Source organism: Hypanus sabinus, chromosome 20 (genome assembly GCF_030144855.1).
Source record: "Hypanus sabinus isolate sHypSab1 chromosome 20, sHypSab1.hap1, whole genome shotgun sequence".
Classification (NCBI taxonomy): Eukaryota; Metazoa; Chordata; class Chondrichthyes; order Myliobatiformes; family Dasyatidae; genus Hypanus; species Hypanus sabinus.
In genome coordinates, this window is record NC_082725.1 from 72462568 (window position 1) to 72481875 (window position 19308).

At 42.8% G+C, this 19308-nt stretch overlaps 1 protein-coding gene across 3 annotated transcripts in view; it reads right to left on the reverse strand.

The window, feature by feature from the left end:
• nphp3 (nephronophthisis 3) overlaps positions 1-19308 on the reverse strand; it is a 159744-nt gene that overhangs the window by 8215 nt on the left and 132221 nt on the right. For all 3 annotated transcript variants that reach the window (XM_059945734.1, XM_059945735.1, XM_059945736.1), the window contains 3 exons: positions 14288-14528; positions 7812-7937; positions 5822-5937 (listed from right to left, as the gene is read on the reverse strand). In XM_059945734.1, coding sequence (XP_059801717.1) covers positions 5822-5937; positions 7812-7937; positions 14288-14528 — 483 coding nt within the window. The remainder of the gene's footprint in view (positions 1-5821; positions 5938-7811; positions 7938-14287; positions 14529-19308) is intronic.

A 19308-nucleotide genomic window follows, 5' to 3' on the forward strand; every position in this document is an offset into this window, starting at 1 on the left:
CTTTGGTTCCACACCACCAGGTCCAATAACAGTTATTAGCCTTCAATCATGGGGCTCCTGAACCAATGTGGATAACTTCACTCATGTTAGTTTGTCTTCTTTTGCATATTGGTTGTTTGTCAGCCTTTGTGTGTAGTTCTTCACTGATTCTATTGTATTTCTTTGTTCTACTGTAAATGCCTGCAAGAAAATGAATCCCACGGTAGCGAATAGTGATATGTATGCGTACTTTGATAATAACAAGTTTCCCCTTAGCGTCAACTGCTTCAGGGAAAAGAACCCAGGCTTGTTCAACTTCCTTACAGCAAATGTCCTCTAATCCCAGTAGCATCCCGACAAGCCACACTTTTCTATAATGAGATTACCAGGGGTGGGAGGGTGAGGGGTGGGAACTGAAGAGATGGAGGAAGGGGAGGTTGGCTCACAAATAGAGGAAGCTTGGAGACAGTGCGAAAGGGAGGATAGGCAGGTGATAGAGAAGGGATGCACTCAGACTGATGGTTTGAGATGTGTATTTTAATGCGAGGAGGTTAGTTAGGAAGATTCAGTCACTAGGTATACATGGGGAGGTAGTAAATTGGATTAGACATTGGCTCAATGGGAGAAGCCAGAGAGTGGTAGTGGAGGATTGCTTCTGAGTGGAGGCCTGTGACTAGTGGTGTGCCACAGGGATCAGTGCTGGCTGGGTCCGTTGTTATTTGTCATCTGTATCAATGATCTGGATGATAATGTGGAAAACTGGATCAGCAGATTTGCTGATGATACAAAGATTGGAGGTGTAGTGGACAGTAAGGAAGGTTTTCAACACTTGCAGAGGGATTTGGACCAGCTGGAAAAATGGGCTGAAAAATGGCAGATGGAATTTAAAACAGACAAGTGTGAGGCATTGCACTTTGGAAGGATAAACTAAGGTAGAATGTACAAGGTAAATGGTAGGGCACTGAGGAGTGCAGTAGAACAGAGGGATCTGGGAATACAGATACATAATTCCCTAAAAGAGCCATCACAGGTAGATAGGGTTGTAAAGAGAGCTTCATTGGCCTTTATAAATCAAAGTACTGAGTATAAGAGTTGGAATGTTATGGTGAAGTTGTATAAGGCATTGGTGAGGCCAAATTTGGAGTATTGTGTGCAGTTTTGGTCACCTAATTACAGGAAGGATATTAATAAAATTTAAAAAGTGCAGAGAAGGTTTACAAGGATGTTGCTGGGACTTGAGAAACTGAGTGACAGAGAAAGGTTGAATAGGTTAAGTCTTTATTCCCTGGAGTGTAGAAGAATGAGGGGAGATTTGATAGGTGTATAAAATTATGATGGGTATAGATAGAGTGAATGGAAGGGAAGCAGGCTTTTTCCACTGCAGCTTGGGGAGAAAAAGTACAGTGGACATGGGTTAAGGGTGAAGGGGGAAAAGTTTAAAGGGAACATGGGGGTGGGGGGACTTCTTCATGCAGAGGGTGGTGGGAGTGTGGAATGAGGTGCTAGATGAAGTGGTGAATGTGGGATCACTTTTGACATTTAAGAAAAACTTGGACAGGTACATGGATGAGAGGGGTATGGAAGGATATGGTCCAGGTGTGGGTCAGTGGGACTAGGCAGAAAAATGGTTCGGAACAGCCAAGAAGGGCCAAAAGGCCCGTTTCTGTGCTGAAATGTTCTATGGTTCTATGGAGTATTATGAATAAAGAGGATGAGCTTAGAGCATGGATCAGTACTTGGAGCTATGATGTTGTGGCCATTACAGAGACTTGGATGGTGCAGGGGCAGCAATGGCTACTTCAAGTGCCAGGCTTTAGATGTTTCAGAAAGGACAGGAAGGGAGGCAAAAGAGGTGGGGGCATGGCACTGTTGATCAGAGATAGTGTCGCAACTGCAGAAAAGAATGAAGCCACGGAGAGATTGTCAACTGAATCTCAGTGGATGGAAGTTAGAAACAGGAAGGGGTCAATAACTCCACTGGGTGTTTTTTATACACTATCCAATAATAACAGGTACATCAAGGAGCAGACAGGGAGACAGATTCTGCAAAGGAGTAACAATGACAGGGTTGTTGTAGTGGGAGATTTTAATTTTCCAATACTGATTGGTATTTCCGTAGAGCGAGGGGTTTAGATGGGGTGGAATTTGTTAGGTGTGTTCAGGAAGGTTTCCTGACACAATATGTAGATAAACCTACAAGAGGAGAGGAGAGGCTGTACTTGATCTGGTATTGGGAAATAAAACTGGTCAGGTGTCAGGTCTCTCAGCGGGAGATTTTGGAGATAGTGATCACAATTCTATCTCCTTTACCATACCATTGGAGAAGGATAGGAACAGACAAGTCAGGAAAGCGTTTAATTGGAGTAAGGGGATGAGGCTATCAGGTAGGAACTTGGAAGTATAAATCGGAAACAGATATCCTCAGGGAAACGTACGGAAGAAATGGGACAAATGTTCAGTGGATATTTGCGTGGGGTTCTGTGTAGATACGTTGCAATGAGATAGGGAAACGATGGTAGCGTGCAGGAACCGTAGCGTACAAAGACTGTGTAAATCTAGTCAAGAAGAAGAGCTTACGAAAGGTTCAAAAAACTAGGCAGTGATAGAGATCCAGAAGATTATAAAGCTGGCAGGAAGGAGCTTAAAAATGAAATTAGGAGAGCTAGAAGGGACCATGAGAAGGCCTTGGCGGACAGGATTAAGGAAAACCCCAAGGCATTCTCCAAATATGTGAAGAGCAAGAGGGTAAGACGTGAGGGAATAGGACCAATCAAGTGTGACATTGGAAAATTGTGTATGGAACCACAGGAGATGGCAAGGGTATTTAATGAATACTTTGCTTCAGAATTCACTATGGAAGAGGATCTTGGTGATTGTAGGGATGATCTGCAGCGGACTGAAAAGCTTCAGCATGTAGATATTAAGGAAGAGGGTGTGCTGGAGCTTTTGGAAAGCATCAGGTTGGATAAGTCACCGGGACCAGTCAGGATGTACCCCAGGCTACTGGTGAGAAGTGAGGGAAGAAATTGCTGGGCTTCTGGCCATGATCTTTGCATCATCAATGGAGACGCGAGAGGTTCCGGAGGATTAGAGGGTTGTGGATGTTTTTTCTTTATTCGAGAAAGGGAGTAGGGATAGCCCAGGAAAATACAGACCAGTGTACCTCAGTGGTTGGTAAGCTGATGGAAAAGATCCTGAGAGACAGGATTTATGAACATTTGGAGAGGCATAATATCATTAGGAATAGTCAGCATGGCTTTGTCAAAGGCAAGCTGTGCCTTATGAGCCTGACTGAATTTTTTGAGAATGTGACTAAATACATTGATGAAGGTAGAGTGTAGATGTAGTGTGTATGGATTTCAGCAAGGTATTTGATAAGGTACCCCATGCAAGGCTTATTGAGAAAGTAAGGAGGCATGGGATCCAAGGGGCATTGCTTTGTTGATCCAAAACTGCCTTGCCCACTGAAGGCAAAGTGTGGTTGTAGACGGGTCATATTCTGCATAGAGCCGGTGACCAGTGGTGTGCCTCAGGGATCTGTTCTGGGACCCCAACTCTTCGTGATTTTTATAAATGACCTGGATGAGGAAGTGGAGGGATGGGTTAGTAAATTTGCTGATGACACAAAGGTTGGGGGTGTTGTGGATAGTGTGTAGGGCTGTCAGCTTACAACGGGACTTTGATAGGATGCAAAACTGGGCTGAGAAGTGACAGATGGAGTTCAACCCAGATAAGTGGGAGCTGGTACATTTTGATAGGTCAAATATGATGGCAGAATATAGCATTAATGGTAAGACTCTTGGCAATGTGGAGGATCAGAGAAATCTTGGGGTTTGAGTCCACAGGACACTGAAAGCTGCTGCACAGGTTGACTCTGTGGTTAAGGCAGCCTGCAGTGAATTGGCCTTCATCAGTCATGGGATTGAGTTTAAGAGCCGAGAGGTAATGTTGCAGCTACATAGGACCCTGGTCAGACCCCACTTGGAGTACTGTGCACAGTACTGGTCACCTCACTACAGGAAGGATGTGGAAACCATAGAAAGGGTGCAGAGGAGATTTACAAGGATGTTGCCTGGATTGGGGAGCATGCCTTATGAGAATAGGTTGAGTGAACTTGGCCTTTTCTCCTTGGAGCGACGGAGGATGAGAGGTGACCTGATAGAGGTGTATAAGATGATGAGAGGCATTCATCATGTGGATAGTCTGAGTATTTTTCCCAGGGCTGAAGTGGCTGGCACGAGAGGGCAGAGTTTTAAGGTGCTTGGAAAAATGTACAAAGGAGATGTCAAGGGTGAGTTTTTTTTCTTTTTTTACGCAGAGTGGTGAGTGTCTGGAATGGGCCGCTAGCGGCAGTGGTGGAGGCGGATACAATAGGGTCTTTTAAGAGACTCCTGGATAGGTACATGGTGATTAGAAAAATAGAGGGCTATGGGTAAGCCTAGGTAGTTCCAAGATAAGTACATGTTTGGCACAGCTTTGTGGGCTGAAGAGCCTGTATTGTGCTGTAGGTTTTCTATATTTCTATGAATGCAAACTGTAGATGAAGCCAAACCATAGTTTTTTAGAAAGCACAACATAACTTCCTGACCCTTGAACTCAATGCCATGACTAACAAATTAACAACATCTGAGAATAAGTGTTTGGCAGCTGTCAATACATAGTGGAGAATACAATACTGCTCAAATCAAACACCGTATTCTCAAATGCTCCTCAAATTTTTGAACAAAACTGAATTTTAATAGATTGCATGTCAAAATGTGTTTTGCGTACAAGTTTCAGCTTCTTATGAAAAGTACATTGCATAATTGCTTGGGATCAATAAACCTTAAGATGTTTTAAAAGTGTTTTTATAAAATGGTGCATATAATGATTGAATCTTTTGTTCAGAAGCGAACTTGTCCTATTATCATCCTTTTAAATATTGACAAATATCTGCTGCACTGTGTTGCCATGTTGTAAGCCACAGATACAGGAGACATAGTGCAGAGTACAGAATACAGACATGAATTCCCAATAGGAGTGGAGCAGGGTCACTGGACCATCTGCTACAGCTGAACAATGGCTTTTGCCACTATTTCATTAAGGCTTCCCAGATTCTTCTTGAGCAGAGACAAGCTGTAATGTGAGCCCAAGGGAGGGGGCATTTTTAAAGTAAGGACAAAAATACACCAAAATAAGTGGTGCACTCACTTAATCCACTTACATTGGAACTGGCTATCAATAAGACAAATGTAACAAATTGTGACAGCTTATATAAATTGCTTGGGAATTAATAACTAAAATCAAAATGATAAAATTCCATGACTATCTGATGCTGATTTGTTGATTTTTAAACATAGCTATTTGACAATTCCATCCTTTGAATACCCTGTGGCACTGCAACATTTTCTATTCCAATATTTATCCAGTTACCTTTTGAAAGTTAACTGTGAATCTGCCTCCACTACCCTTTCAAGTAGTGTTCCAGATCACAGTTCATGTGCAAAAAAGCTTCCCTTGTCACTTCTGCTGTTATCTTCCAGTCGACAGCAGAGATCAATAGTTAATCCAGGTAACAATAGCAGAGGTCTTCCATTCAACCCCATCCCCTCCCAACAGCTTATCTCTAAAAAGAGAGACAAAATGTGTATATTGCTCATTCTGAACATTAAACCAGGAGCCCCGACCTCCAGCTCTAGCCAACCGCATTCTGGATAACTATAGTCAAAGCATACTGTATTACAAAATATTTTTCAAGCATCTACAAGGTAGCTTGGTGAAATTCCATGGACTCATGATGCAGAGACATCACAAGGAAACTGTTCACTAAGACTGAACTCCGTACTGATGTTCCCTCCTTTACCTTAACAATGCTAAATTCTTTAGCGTCTCTCCCACCCGAGGATGACAACGACCCAAACTGTCCTCATAGATCTTCAGAGCACGGTCATATAGTGGTAATGCTTTTGTGTGATTTTTCTGTGGAATAAACATGTATAGCTATAAGAATTTTACCAAGGATCAAAGAGCAACATTGATCTAAAAACAATACACACTTGTTCTGCATCTCACAAAGATGAAATAAATTTCATCTTAAAGACTGAAATAAATTTTGCCAATCTTCTTCTCTTCCCAGAATTACCACTGGTACAAGATGTGTTCAACCAATTAGTGTCATGTAGATGAGCTAGTTTACAGTGAATGACAAGAAGCATCTGAGGCAGTTGGCTCACTGCAGTAGAGTCACGGAATCACTGTCAAACCAATTGCAAACAGCAATTTGCTCACTCACACCTGTTCAGGACAGCTAGGGAAAGGTAATAAATAGCATCCTTGCCCACACACAGAGAATTAACATACTGCTTACATTTTGAAAACTTGTACAAGTTTATCCTGGAATTTCAGTGGAAAATAATGCCAATTCTTTAACCTTTTACAATTAGAACCTCAATATTCTAACCCCATGCTGGTGTATAAGTGTGAGGTGCTACATTTTGGTAGAACTAATCCAAATAGGATATACATGGTAAATGGTAGGGCATTGAGGAATGCAGTAGAACAGAGTGATCTAGGAATAATGGTGCATAGTTCCCTGAAGGTGGAATCTCATGTGGATAGGGTGGTGAAGAAAGCTTTTGGTATGCTGGCCTTTATAAATCAGAGCATTGAGTATAGGAGTTGGGATGTAATGTTAAAATTGTACGAGGCATTGGTGAGGCCAGATTTAGAGTATTGTGTACATTTCTGGTCACTGAATTAAAGGAAAGATGTCAACAAAATAGAGAGAGTACAGAGGAGATTTACTAGAATATTACCTGGGTTTCAGCACCTAAGTTACAGAGAAAAGTTGAACAAGTTAGGTCTTTATTCTTTGGAGTGTAGAAGGTTGAAGGGGGACTTGATAGAGGTATTTTAAGTTATGAGAGGGTAGATAGAGTTGACATGGATAGGCTTTTTCCATTGAGAGTAGGGGAGATTCAAACAAGAGGAGTTTAGGGGTAACACGAGGAGGGAACTTCTTTACTCAGACAGTGGTAGCTGTGTGGAATGAGCTTCCAGTAGAAGTGGTAGAGGCAGGTTCGATTTTGTCATTTAAAAAAAAATCAGATAGGTATATGGACAAGAAAGGAATAGAGGGTTATGGGCTGAGTGCAGGTAGGTGGCACTAGGTGAGTGTAAGCATTCAGCACGGACTAGGTGGCCTGTTTCCATGTTGTAATTGTTATATGGTTATATGGTATCATCAAGCCTTCAATATGGTTACTCTGTGGTGCTTATTTTTTTAATAAATGAATGCCTTGGGTTTTGTTTTTAAACAATCCTATCCACAACATGCAGTACTTTCTGGTACAGACTTGCTCCGATGTGGGTTCAGGAATATCACAAGCCTGCCCTAATTCTACATCTGGCCAGCACTGGAAACCTGCCCACAATGCTACTTCCTGATCAGGAAATGTAAAACATTTTGGGATGTGTTCTGCACATTCCAGCTAAACCCCCTTGTTCTGGTCAGTTTATGTACCAACCCATTCCCACAGTACCACTAATACCAATAAGTATTCTGCGAGGGGTGAATTGCACATAATGAACTTACTCCTGAGAAACTAATCAAAACATCCAACATGCTTGGACTCAAAAAAAATTCCAATCTGAAATGAAAATTAATTCAAAACTACATCTAATGCCTGAGAGTCAGTCTTTCAAGTTGTCCCCCTGGTCTATGCAATCTTCTTGGTGTCAGCTTCAAGGTCACATTCATTCTACTCCACCTACTTGAACTTTAAGTAACGCTGTAAACTCTAAATTTCTGTGAAACTTTTTTTGATAAAGACTATTAAATGATTATCACCTACCAATTGACAATACAGCACAGCCAGATTCACCAGGGCAGTTGCCACACTTGGGTGTTTTGGACCAAAGGATTTTTGGCGAATTTCAACAGCCAGCTGACATAATGGAACGGCTTTCTCCAATTTTCCCTGAAATTCAAACAAGGAATAACATAATTAGTTGAAAGTAGCAGAGCAGGCCAGAAAAAAAATCTGTGGAAAAAGAAACAGTAGTCAAAGACCTTTCCACAAAAAGGAGAAATAGTGGAGATGCACGAGGTAGTGAAGTGTAAGTGTACATGATAGGGCACTGAAAACCTGTGCCAACCAACTAGCAAGAGTGTTCAAGGACATCTTCAATTTCTCACTGCTGCAGTCGGAGGCTCTCACCTACTTTGAAAGGTGAGAGTCATGTTAGTGCTCAAGAACAGCAGAGTCAGCAGGTCAATGACTCGTCCAGTTGCACTCAGATCTACTGTGAAGTGCTTTGAGAGGTTGGAACTGCCCAAGGACATGGACCCTCTGCCATCACCTATCACCACAATAGGTCTAGAGCAAGTGCAGTCTTGTTACTTTAGACTTCAAGTTAGTTTGTTAAGCTGCAAACAGTAACCCACCAGAGTCCTCTGTCTTACGTTAGTCCTACAAGTTTTCCCCTGGTGTAACCCATCATTTTGGAGTCAGTTTTAGGTGTTCTTCTAAAAGGTTGACTGGTTCTATGGCGACCACAGACTTCCAGCTTTCACAACTTCATATGTCTTCTAGGTGAAGAATCTTCCTGTCCCAGGGATAAAGTCTTTTGGGCTTCCGCTGGTATTACTGCAGCGCTGGGGTTTTATAGGATGGGTTTGCTAGCCCAACTCTCCCACTTTCCCAGCCAGGCATGCTGGTTACCCTAGAGCTGTGCCCTCAGATTATAGACATCTCTGCTGGGAGAAAAGGTTTACCAACATTTACCCTCTCGCTACACATCATTTTGTGCATATCTGTATATCCATTCACATCCCTTTGCTCCACACAAAAAAAATACAACCTATGCTCTTTCTCATCAATACGACATTCTATTCCAGGAAATAGGAACAGAAGTTGGCCATCTGGCCCATCAAACCTTCATTTAATGAGGTAGCATCTACTGCTTCCCTGGACAGAAAATTCCACAGATTCATAGAAATAGAAACACAGAGAACCTACATCTCAATTCAGGAACTTCGGCCCACAAAGTTGTGTCGAACATGTCCTTACTTTACAAATTACTCAGGGTTACCCATAGACCTCTATTTTCCTAAGCTCCATGTACCTGTCCAGGAGTCTCTTAAAAGACCCTATCATTTCTGCCTCCACCCACCGTCGCCGGTAGTCCATTCCACGTACTCACCACTTTCGGTGTAACAAAAAACTCACCCCTGACATCTCCTCTGTACATTTTTCCAAGCACCTTAAAACTCTGCCCTCTTTTGCCAGCCATTTCAGCCCTGGGAAAAAGACTCTGACTATCCACACAATCAATGCCTCTCAACAGCTTATACACCTCTATCAGGTCACCTCTCATTCTCCATCGCTCCAAGGAGAAAAGGCCGAGTTCATTCAACCTATTCTCGTAAGGCATGCTCCCCAATCCAGGCAACATGCTTGTAAATCTCTTCTGCACCCTTTCTATGGTTTCCACATCCTTTCTGTAGTGAGGCAACCAGAACTGAGCACAGTACTGCAAGTGGGGTCTGACCAGGGTCCTATGTAGCTGCAACATTACCTCTCGGCTCCTAAACTCAATCCCATGATTGATGAAGACCACTGCATCATATGCCTCCTTAACCACAGAGACAACCTGCGCAGCAGCTTTGACAGTCCGATGGACATGAACCCCAAGATCCCTCTGATCCTCCACACTGCCAAGAGTCTTACCATTAATACTATTTTCTGCCATCATATTTGACCTATCAAAATATGACCCATCTATAACCACTCTTTGTCTTCTGTGAGCAAACCAGTTTTGGATCCACAAAGCAACGTCCCCTTGGATCCCATGCCTCCTTACTTTCTCAATAAGCCTTGCATGGGGTACCTTATCAAATGCCTTGCTGAAATCCATATACACTACATTTACTGCTCTTCCTTCATCAATGTGTTTAGTCACATCCTCAAAACATTCAATCAGGCTCCCTTCAACAAAGCCATTTCTGACTATTTTTATTCATATTATGCCTCTCCAAATGTTCATAAATCCTGCCTCTCAGGATCTTCTCCATCAACTTACCAACCACTGAAGTAAGACTCACTGGTCTATAATTTCCTGGGCTATCTCTACTCCCTCTCTTGAATAAGGGAACAACATTTGAAACCCACCAATCCTCCAAAACCTCTCCCATCCTCATTGATGATGCAAAGATCATTGCCAGAGGCTCAACAATCTCCTCCCTTGCTTCCCACAGTAGCCTGGTGTACATCCCATCCAGTCCCAGCAATTTATCCAACTTGATGCTTTCCAAAAGCTCCAGCATATCCTCTTTCTTAATATCTACATGCTCAAGCTTTTCAGTTCACTGCAAGAATTTTTTGAGGATTTGACTAAACACTTTGATGGAGATAGAGATCTTAACGGTCCTAAGGAAATAGAGTTGCCGTTGTGCCTTCTTTGTAATTGTATCAATATATCGGGCTCAGGATACATCTTCAGAGATGTTACACCCAGGAACTTGAAACTGCTCACTCTTTTCACTGCTGATCCCACAATGAGGACTGGGGTGTGTGTTCCCTCGATTTCCCTTTCCTGAAGTCCACAATCAATTCTGTGGACTCACTGGCATTGAGTGCATGATTGTTGTTGTTATACCACTCAACCAGATGCTTGATCTCATCCCGTACGCCTCCTCACCACCATCTGAAATTCTGCCAACAATATTTGTTCTGCTTTTAGAAGCACTGTTCGTTTTGAAGTTCATTTCATATATCACTTCCTGTTTTATACATTACTTCCTGTGAAGTTTCATTTGGATTTCTACTTGGAACAATCATGGTAGAAAGAAGTTAATCTCCATCCACTCTTTATTTGCCTTTGAAACAACAATCTGTGTGAATCTTAAGCTTACTTATTATTGGTACATATTTAGTAGATGAACTTTGAAGTATTGTGTTTATCCTTCATTGTTATTAAGCTACCGTTGGGCCATGAGTTTGCTTCGTCCATGGCATAAATACAGAACATTGCGTGCATTACCTTGTTTCACACCGATCATGAGAATAATCAATAATGTTCAGGTGAGTGACTGTTCTGTATTGAATTCAATACATGGTTTCACTTAACTTACTGCAGTTTCACAGATTTCTCATTCAAAACCCTGAAGAGAGTGGCTTGTGTGATTTTGGAGAAGGTGTTTAACTCCCCGCCAAGCTTTGTACACAATGCACTGCAAGGGCAGTAGAATAGTTGTATCATCGGCAAATTCACAGATGGTGTTTGAACATAGCCACAGTTTTTGGTTGTAGAGAAAGTAGAACAGTGGACCAAGCATGCATCCTTGAGTGTTGTTCATCAGTGAGATGTTATTTTTGATCCGCAGTGACTGCGGTTTTACAATGAGAAGTCAAGGATCCAATTGCAGAGAGAGGTACCGAGGCTCATGTTTCAGAGCTTGTTGATTAAGACCATAAGATATAGGAACAGAATTAGGCCATTCAGCCCATTGAGTCTGCACCGCCATTCCATCATGGCTGATCCCGGATCCCACTCAACCCCATACACCTGCCTTCTTGGCATTTCCTTTGATCCCCTGACCAATCAGGAAATTATCAATTTTCACTTTAAACATACCCATGATCTTGTCCTCCACAGCTGTCTGTGGCAGAGCATTCCACAGATTCACTACTTAGGATTTGATTGTGTTGAACACTGATCAATAAACAGCAGCCTGAAGTAGGTACTGCTACAGTTCAGTTGATCTGAAGCCATGCAGAGAGCCAGTGAAATTGCATCTGCTGCAGACATAGTATTGGATAGACAAATCACAGCATCCAGGTCCTTGCTTAGGCAGATGTTGATTCTGGCCATGATCAGCATCTCAAAGCACTTCATCACAGTAGATGCGAGGGCAACTGGGAGATGGTCGTTGAGGCAGCTCACCCAAATCTTCTTGGGCACTGCCATGGTTGTTGCCCTTTTGAAACAGGTGTGAACCCCAACTGCAACAGGAAGAGATTGATTACACAGTCTTGGCAGTTGGTTGGCACAAGTTTTCAGTGCCCTACAACATACACCATCAGAGCCTGACATCTTGTGAGAGTTCTGACATTGGTTTCCAAGACACAGATCAGAGGGTCACCAGATACTGTAGAGATTTGCACAGGTGTAGTTTTAATCTCCCTTTTAAAGCATGTATAAAAGGTGTTGATCTCATCTGAGAATAGAGTATTATAGCCATTCATGAAGGTAGGTTTTGACTTGGAAGAAATAATGGCCTGCAAACCCTGATGTGCATCAGATTCCATCTCTAACTTCAATCTGAATTGTTTTTTTTTCTCTTAAAATAGCCTTCCTGTACGTCACACCTGGACTTCTTGAATTGTTCTGGATAATTGGTTGTAGACTTTTGGCTCGCCCTCAGTTTCTTGGTTTGGGTACGTCTGAGATGTTCTCAAAGGTACACTCATCCACAGAGCGCTTGATGAAGTTATATTCATTCAGACTCGATAATGAATCTCTGAATATTGTCAAGTTCATCAACCCAAAGCTTCTGCCTATACACCAGGATTAGAAATGGATCGGACTTTCCAAGGTGGAATGGCATGCCAAGTGTTCTTGATGGTGGTATAACAGTGGTCAAGTGTGTTGCCTCCTCTGGCTCCACAGATGAAATTTTGATGGCATTTGTTCAGAAACTTCAAGCAGGCCTGGTTGAAATCCCCTGCAATGACAGAGAAAGTATCCAGGTATGCTGTTTCATGACTGGGGATCAGAGAACTCAGTTCCTCCAGTACCTGCCTGACATTGGCCAGAGGTGGAATGTACACCACTATGGAAGAAAACTCCTCAGCAGATAAAGTGAAAGACACTGGACCACTGTATGTTCCAGGTCGGATGAGCAGGATTGAAACAGAACAGCCTCGTCTGTGTACCATGATGAGTTAAACACAAAGCATACGTCACCTCCTCTCCTTTCAAAAGACTCAGCTGTTCTGTCTTTGGTGTGGATGAAGCCCTCAGGTTGCGGGTCTGCATCCAAAATTGTAGGGGTGCACCACATATTTTGTGAAACAATACACACAGCAATCCCTTGTGTCCTTCTGGTTGAGGTCTTCAATTTTATTTTCCAGAGACTGTATATTTGCGAGGATTGGAGGTCTAAATATTTTGTTTTTCAATCATACCTGCAGCCCAGCAAACCTTCCCTACTTCCTTTTTCTTAAAGGAGAACAACACTTGGGACCTGAGTCTGCTGTCTAGGTTCCACCAATTTTGAGGATCGATCTTTTCATTGTCTTAAACTAATGTTGCTTACTGAATTACCCATGGGTGTGGCTGTGAATTTCAGCTGTAGTAGACCTAAATGGAATATCTGATGATTCCCATGGAGCTGAATGCAAAAAGTCACTACTTATCAGCACCATCTTGAAAGTTGTACCATTCTCCTCTTCCATTCTATGCCCCAGCAATTGAAAGCTGATGTCATGTTGATAATCTGCAGTACACCTTTTACAAAGTCTCCATGAAATCCTGATATAAGCCACGGGGAAACAAAGTAGATCCAAAATTGGCTTAGTAGTAAGCAGTAGAGCGTAAGAGCGTAATGGTGGAGGTTTGTTATTGTAATTGGAAGCCTGTGATATTAACAAAATGGATGTGAATATTGAAATGTGTGGCAAGTTTACAGATGACAGGAAAATTGGTGTCGTTGTTAATGAGGAATATCATCTCAGGCTGCAAGGCGATAGTGATAGCTGCTAAGATGGGCAGAACAATGCTGCTACATTGGAATTAAAGTTCGTTACCAATATTGGCAATAATAGTTGGTAAGGTGGCCAGAAGGCCTGTTAACAGGCTGTCTGATGCTATAACTTGTTCATATATGAATTTGTGGTTTATATACAAAACATACCAAATATAATTAAATGAACTGAAATATCTTATTTACAAGATATAGCACAAAATCCTAAAAAACTTATTTGCTTATAACTGTTAAGTTATAAGCACTGGCTTTCTAATCTCTTGCAAGGTAGTATTTTAATTTTTACTCATTTTCATAACAGGTGTGTTTCTACTCCAAGTGATATAGAAAACTGGCCTTATCCCATTAAACAGAAGTGATAAAGTTGGCCATGTCCTGGGCAATTAGTTTGTTACCACTCAGGAAGTGGCTTTTGAACTGGCCTTACATAAACTTTGTTTGGCAAAGGTCAGTAGCATGGTTATTACGATGCTGGGCTGATACTGCAAGAAACATCATCTCAAACTGTATCTGCCCATCTTTTTCTTGTTTATCATCTCACATTATGACAGCTTCACTCACTCTCTTTTTGTACAATGCTGCAAGATGCTTGACAGTGTAGGCCACTGAGGGATGATCAGGTGCCAAAACTCGACAGCGGATCTCCAGAGCTTTTTCATACAGCTCCTCAGCTTTCTCATGGTCCTCCTTCTCATTGTACAAAGCTGCCAGGTTATTCAATGACTGTGCACAGTCAGGATGGTCACAACCAAGAGTCCGCTCCCTCATTTCCAGGGAACGTTTGAAGAAAACTTCAGCAGTCCTAAAGTGAAATTAAGAAAAAGGTTAAATAAATCTATTAGTATTTTCAACTTAACTCAAATTGTGGATGGAAACTTTTTTCCCCCAGTTTCCTCCTTAAAAAGCAACACCTTGCATAGTTTCTGTACAATTTGATTGTATGCAATGCACATTGTTACTTGAAAATTTAGTTATGTATATAAACTCGTTCATAGTGAATGCTGTTTTATTACAGAATCAAAGAATGCATACAGTACTGAAAGCACAGAAGCTTGGAGCAGAAGGTGTTATCTGGCACACTGAGTCTACTCTACTATTCAGTGATGGCTGATCACCCAAATTCAGAGCCCCCTTCCAGCTTTCTCCCCACATCTCTTTATCCCTTTAGCTCAGGGGTTTCCTACCTGGGGTGTGAGATGGAATTTCAGGGGGTGCGACAAAGTGTGACTTGTGTCCTTGAGTGACGAGTCATGAGTCATCACTCAGCCAGCTGCCAGTGTGCCTTGAGAAGTGGTAGTAACGTTTGTCCCAAACACGCTCCAGTCTCCTGCTGCCTGAGTCGAGAGAGACGTAAACTCACTCCAGTCTCCCACTGCTTGAGTCAGCGATAAGGATTCTCATCAGTGTTACTTGGGAGTTACACCTCAGAGTTGAGGAGTCTCATCAATGTTAGCTAGGTTACATCTCAGAGTTAAAAATCATCTCATAATGCCAAAATCTTTATACATCCCGATCAACCATCGAGTAACGACTTTGCGTTAAAACCAAACCCGCAGACAGTAGGTAAATTATTCAATTATAAAATTTTAAAAAGCCGCATTTTGATAAAAAGCAGCTGAAGTTATTCATCCGTATTTGCCTCAATGCACTGAAGAAGTTTTTGAATTTCGAAGGTATTTTTTCTCTTAAAAGGTTTTTTTCTTGAATCATTGATAATTTTGAACTGTGTTAGTTGAGGAGGTATCCTGGTTAGCAGTGAGGACTTTGAATCGTGTGATGGGAGTTCATATCTATGGTAATCATCGGAAATTGGAGTGTAAATTCAGTAGAGAGTAGCCCATGTCGCGTCCCCGTAGCATTTCCACCTGACGATTTATCTTGGCGTAACTGCAGATAGTATCATAATATAATATTCAAAAGCATATTTCTCACGATACTTTGCTATAGGCATGTCTGGTTGAGTAAAGTGGTCATCCCTGACTTAGATAGTTTTTCTCATATTAGCTCATATTTTTCTCTTTACCCTTAACCCTTCATTAACCCTTCATCATGTCAAAAAGAAGGAAATGGAATAATGACTGTGCTTTGCTTTCACTTGCACAACAGGAAATGATGGCTTGCAAAAACCTCAGTGCACTCATTGTAGCGTTGTGTTTTCCAACTCAAATCTGAAGCCATCCAAGCTTCAAGAGCACTTCAAGAACAAGCATGGCGGAGCTGATGTTGAAGGACATGATGTTGGGTCTTTGAAAATCAGAAGAGCTCGTTTTGATTCACAAGGAACTCTTCCAAAATTAGGTTTTGTTTCTGTTGAAAAACCACTACTTCTTGCTTCATACCAAGTAGCATATAAAATGGCCAAATCCAAGAAGCCCCATACAATTGCGGAAGATCTCATCAAGCCATGTGCACTGGAAATGGCAACCAACATCCTGGGCAAAGAAACAAGAAAAAAATCTGAACAGGTTCCCCTATCAAATAATGTCATTCACAACCGAATCAGTGATTTGAGTGAAGATATTTTGGACTAAGTCAACTCAGATGTCAGTGCTAGTCCTCTTAAAATCTCTATTCAGTTGGATGAGTCAACTGATGTCTCCAGTTGCAGTCAACTCATCACATTAGTGAGGTATGTCAATGATGGTGCTGTGAAGGAAGATTTCCTGTTTTGTAAAGATCTGAAAACAAACACAACTGCAAAGGATGTGATGCAGCTGGTGAAAGACTTCTTTGCCAAACATGATTTAGATATCAAGGTCAGTGGTTCTGTGTGCACTGACAGGGCACCTGCAATGCTTGGAAATAAATCTGGCTTTTCTGCATTGATGAAAAAGGAGATTCCAGACTTGCAAGTTACCCATTGTCTTCTTCATCGGCATGCTTTGGCATCAAAAACATTGCCTCCAAATTTGAAGAAAGTCCTTGATACTTGTGTGAAGATCATCAACTGGATCGGAGGCGTGCTTTGGACCATCGCATCTTCAAATCATTTTGTGAGGATCTGGGAAGTGAGCATTCAGTTTTGCTTTTCCACACAGAAGTCCGGTGGTTGTCACGAGGACAAGCTTTAACCCGCTTCTTTGAACTGTGGGAAGAAATCAAAGTTTTTCTGGAGGAGCATGAACATGATCTGGTTGGGGCAATGGAATCACAGGAATTCGCCCAAATGCTGGCTTACTTAGCTGACATTTTCACTCATATGAATGACCTGAGTGTTTCTCTTCAAGGAAAAGGGATAAACATATTGAAGGCTTGTGAAAAGTTGAATGCCTTCAAAAAAAAATTACGTCTTTGGCATCGAAGGATGGAAAAGAGGCAGTCTCTCAAATTTTCCTTCACTAGAAGAGATGGTTGATGATGCTGGATCCATAATTCCTGTTGTGCGTGAAGAAATTGTGGCTCATTTGGAAATGCTGTCAGAATCGTTTGATGGATATTTTGCTGCTGGAGACCTGAAGATTTCAGAAGAATGGATCATGAATCCATATTCCTACAATTTGGAGAAAATGTCAGATGATGAAGAGCTGAAGGAAGATCTTATTGATTTGTGGACAAATCGAGCTCTTGAAATGCAATTTGAAAGCAAGACCTTAGAGGAGTTTTGGTGTGCAGCACTGGATATGTTCCCAAGACTTGGTGGAAAAGCACTCCATGTCCTCATTCCATTTGCAACAACATACTTGTGTGAATCTGGATTCAGTTCTCTTTTGTCAATCAAGACAAAAATCTAAGAATCGCCTGAATCCACAGGCAGACCTGCGGATCGGAGTCAGCAAGTAAGTTCTACATCTTGACAAAATCATGAATGAGAAGCAGGAACAAAAAGTCATTGAATTTTATGTTCACAATTGGGATTGATTTTTACTGTTTACAATTTTTTCTGAATAAATTAGAATCTAATTGCTCAATTTATATTTGCGTTGGAATATGCATTGATGGTGCTGGAATCCGGGTTTTCAATATGCCCTGGGTTGCCATTGATGGTGCTGGAATCCGGGTTTTCAATATGCCCTGGGTTGCCGTTGATGGTGCTGGAATCCGGGTTTTCAGTATGCCCTGGGTTGCCGTTGATGGTGCTGGAATCCGGGTTTTCAATATGCCCTGGGTGGCCGTTGATGGTGCTGGAATCCGGGTTTTCAGTATGCCCTGGGTTGCCGTTGATGGTGCTGGAATCCGGGTTTTCAGTATGCCCTGGGTGGCCGTTGATGGTGCTGGAATCCGGGTTTTCAGTATGCCCTGGGTTGCCGTTGATGGTGCTGGAATCCGGGTTTTCAGTATGCCCTGGGTTGCCGTTGATGGTGCTGGAATCCGGGTTTTCAGTATGCCCTGGGTTGCCGTTGATGGTGCTGGAATCCGGGTTTTCAGTATGCCCTGGGTTGCCGTTGATGGTGCTGGAATCCGGGTTTTCAGTATGCCCTGGGTTGCCGTTGATGGTGCTGGAATCCGGGTTTTCAATATGCCCTGGGTTGCCATTGATGGTGCTGGAATCCGGGTTTTCAGTATGCCCTGGGTGTTGCAACAGCCACGAACAGCTTCAAAGCGATTGCGCAACCACCGACTGCGACTCCAGCCTTGAACTCCAGGCCGGGTCTTCACCTGCTGTGATTGTGACTCCCGTCTCCCCTTCCCCCACCACCACTCTGCAATCCCCTCTCCCTCAGATCCCATCGTCAGCTCCTGGGCCCTCAGAGGCTCCATCTTCCTCTCAGCCCAACCCTTCCCTCTACACTTACACTACCAACCTCCCTCCCCCCTCTGATCCCATCTCGCATCCGTGCCGGGTCTTTACCATTCCCTCCGACCTTCAACTCTGAGGCAGAGTGCTCTGTCCTCAGTAAGGGCCTCAGCTTTGTCCCCCTTCACCCACACCTCCAGCGAGTTCTGTGTACACCATGACACTGAACTCTTCTTCCGCTGGCTCCGTCTCCGAGCTTACTTCTTTGACAAGGACTCTCCTACCCCCACCGATGACCCCTTCTCCCGTCTTCAACCCTCCTCCTCTTCATGGACACCCCGCTCTGGTCTTCTACCTGCTCTGGATCTCTATTGCTAATCGCTGATGGGACGTCAACCGTCTCGACTTCACCACACCCTGTTCCAGTTCCAACCTCACTCCTTCTGAACGCTCTGCTCTCCGCTCCCTCCGCTCAACTCCCAACCTCGCTATCAAACCTGCTGATAAGTGGGGAGCTGTTATTGTCTGGCGTTCTGACAACTACCTGGCCGAGGCACAGCGACAACTCTCTAATACCTCCTCATATTTACCCCTTGATCATGACCCCACTAAGGAGCACCAGGCCATTGTCTCCTATACCATCACCAACCTTATCAGCTCTGGGGATCTCCCATCCACTGCCACCAACCTCATAGTTCCCACACCCCACACTTCCCGTTTCTACCTCCTACCCAAGGTCCACAAACCTGCCTGTCCAGGTAGGCCTATTGTCTCAGCTTGCTCCTGCCCCACCAAACTCATTTCTGCATATCTTGACACTGTCTTATCCCTCCTTGTTCAATCTCTTCCCAACTATGTTCTTGACACTTCTCACACTTTGAATTTTTTCGATGATTTTAAGTTCCCT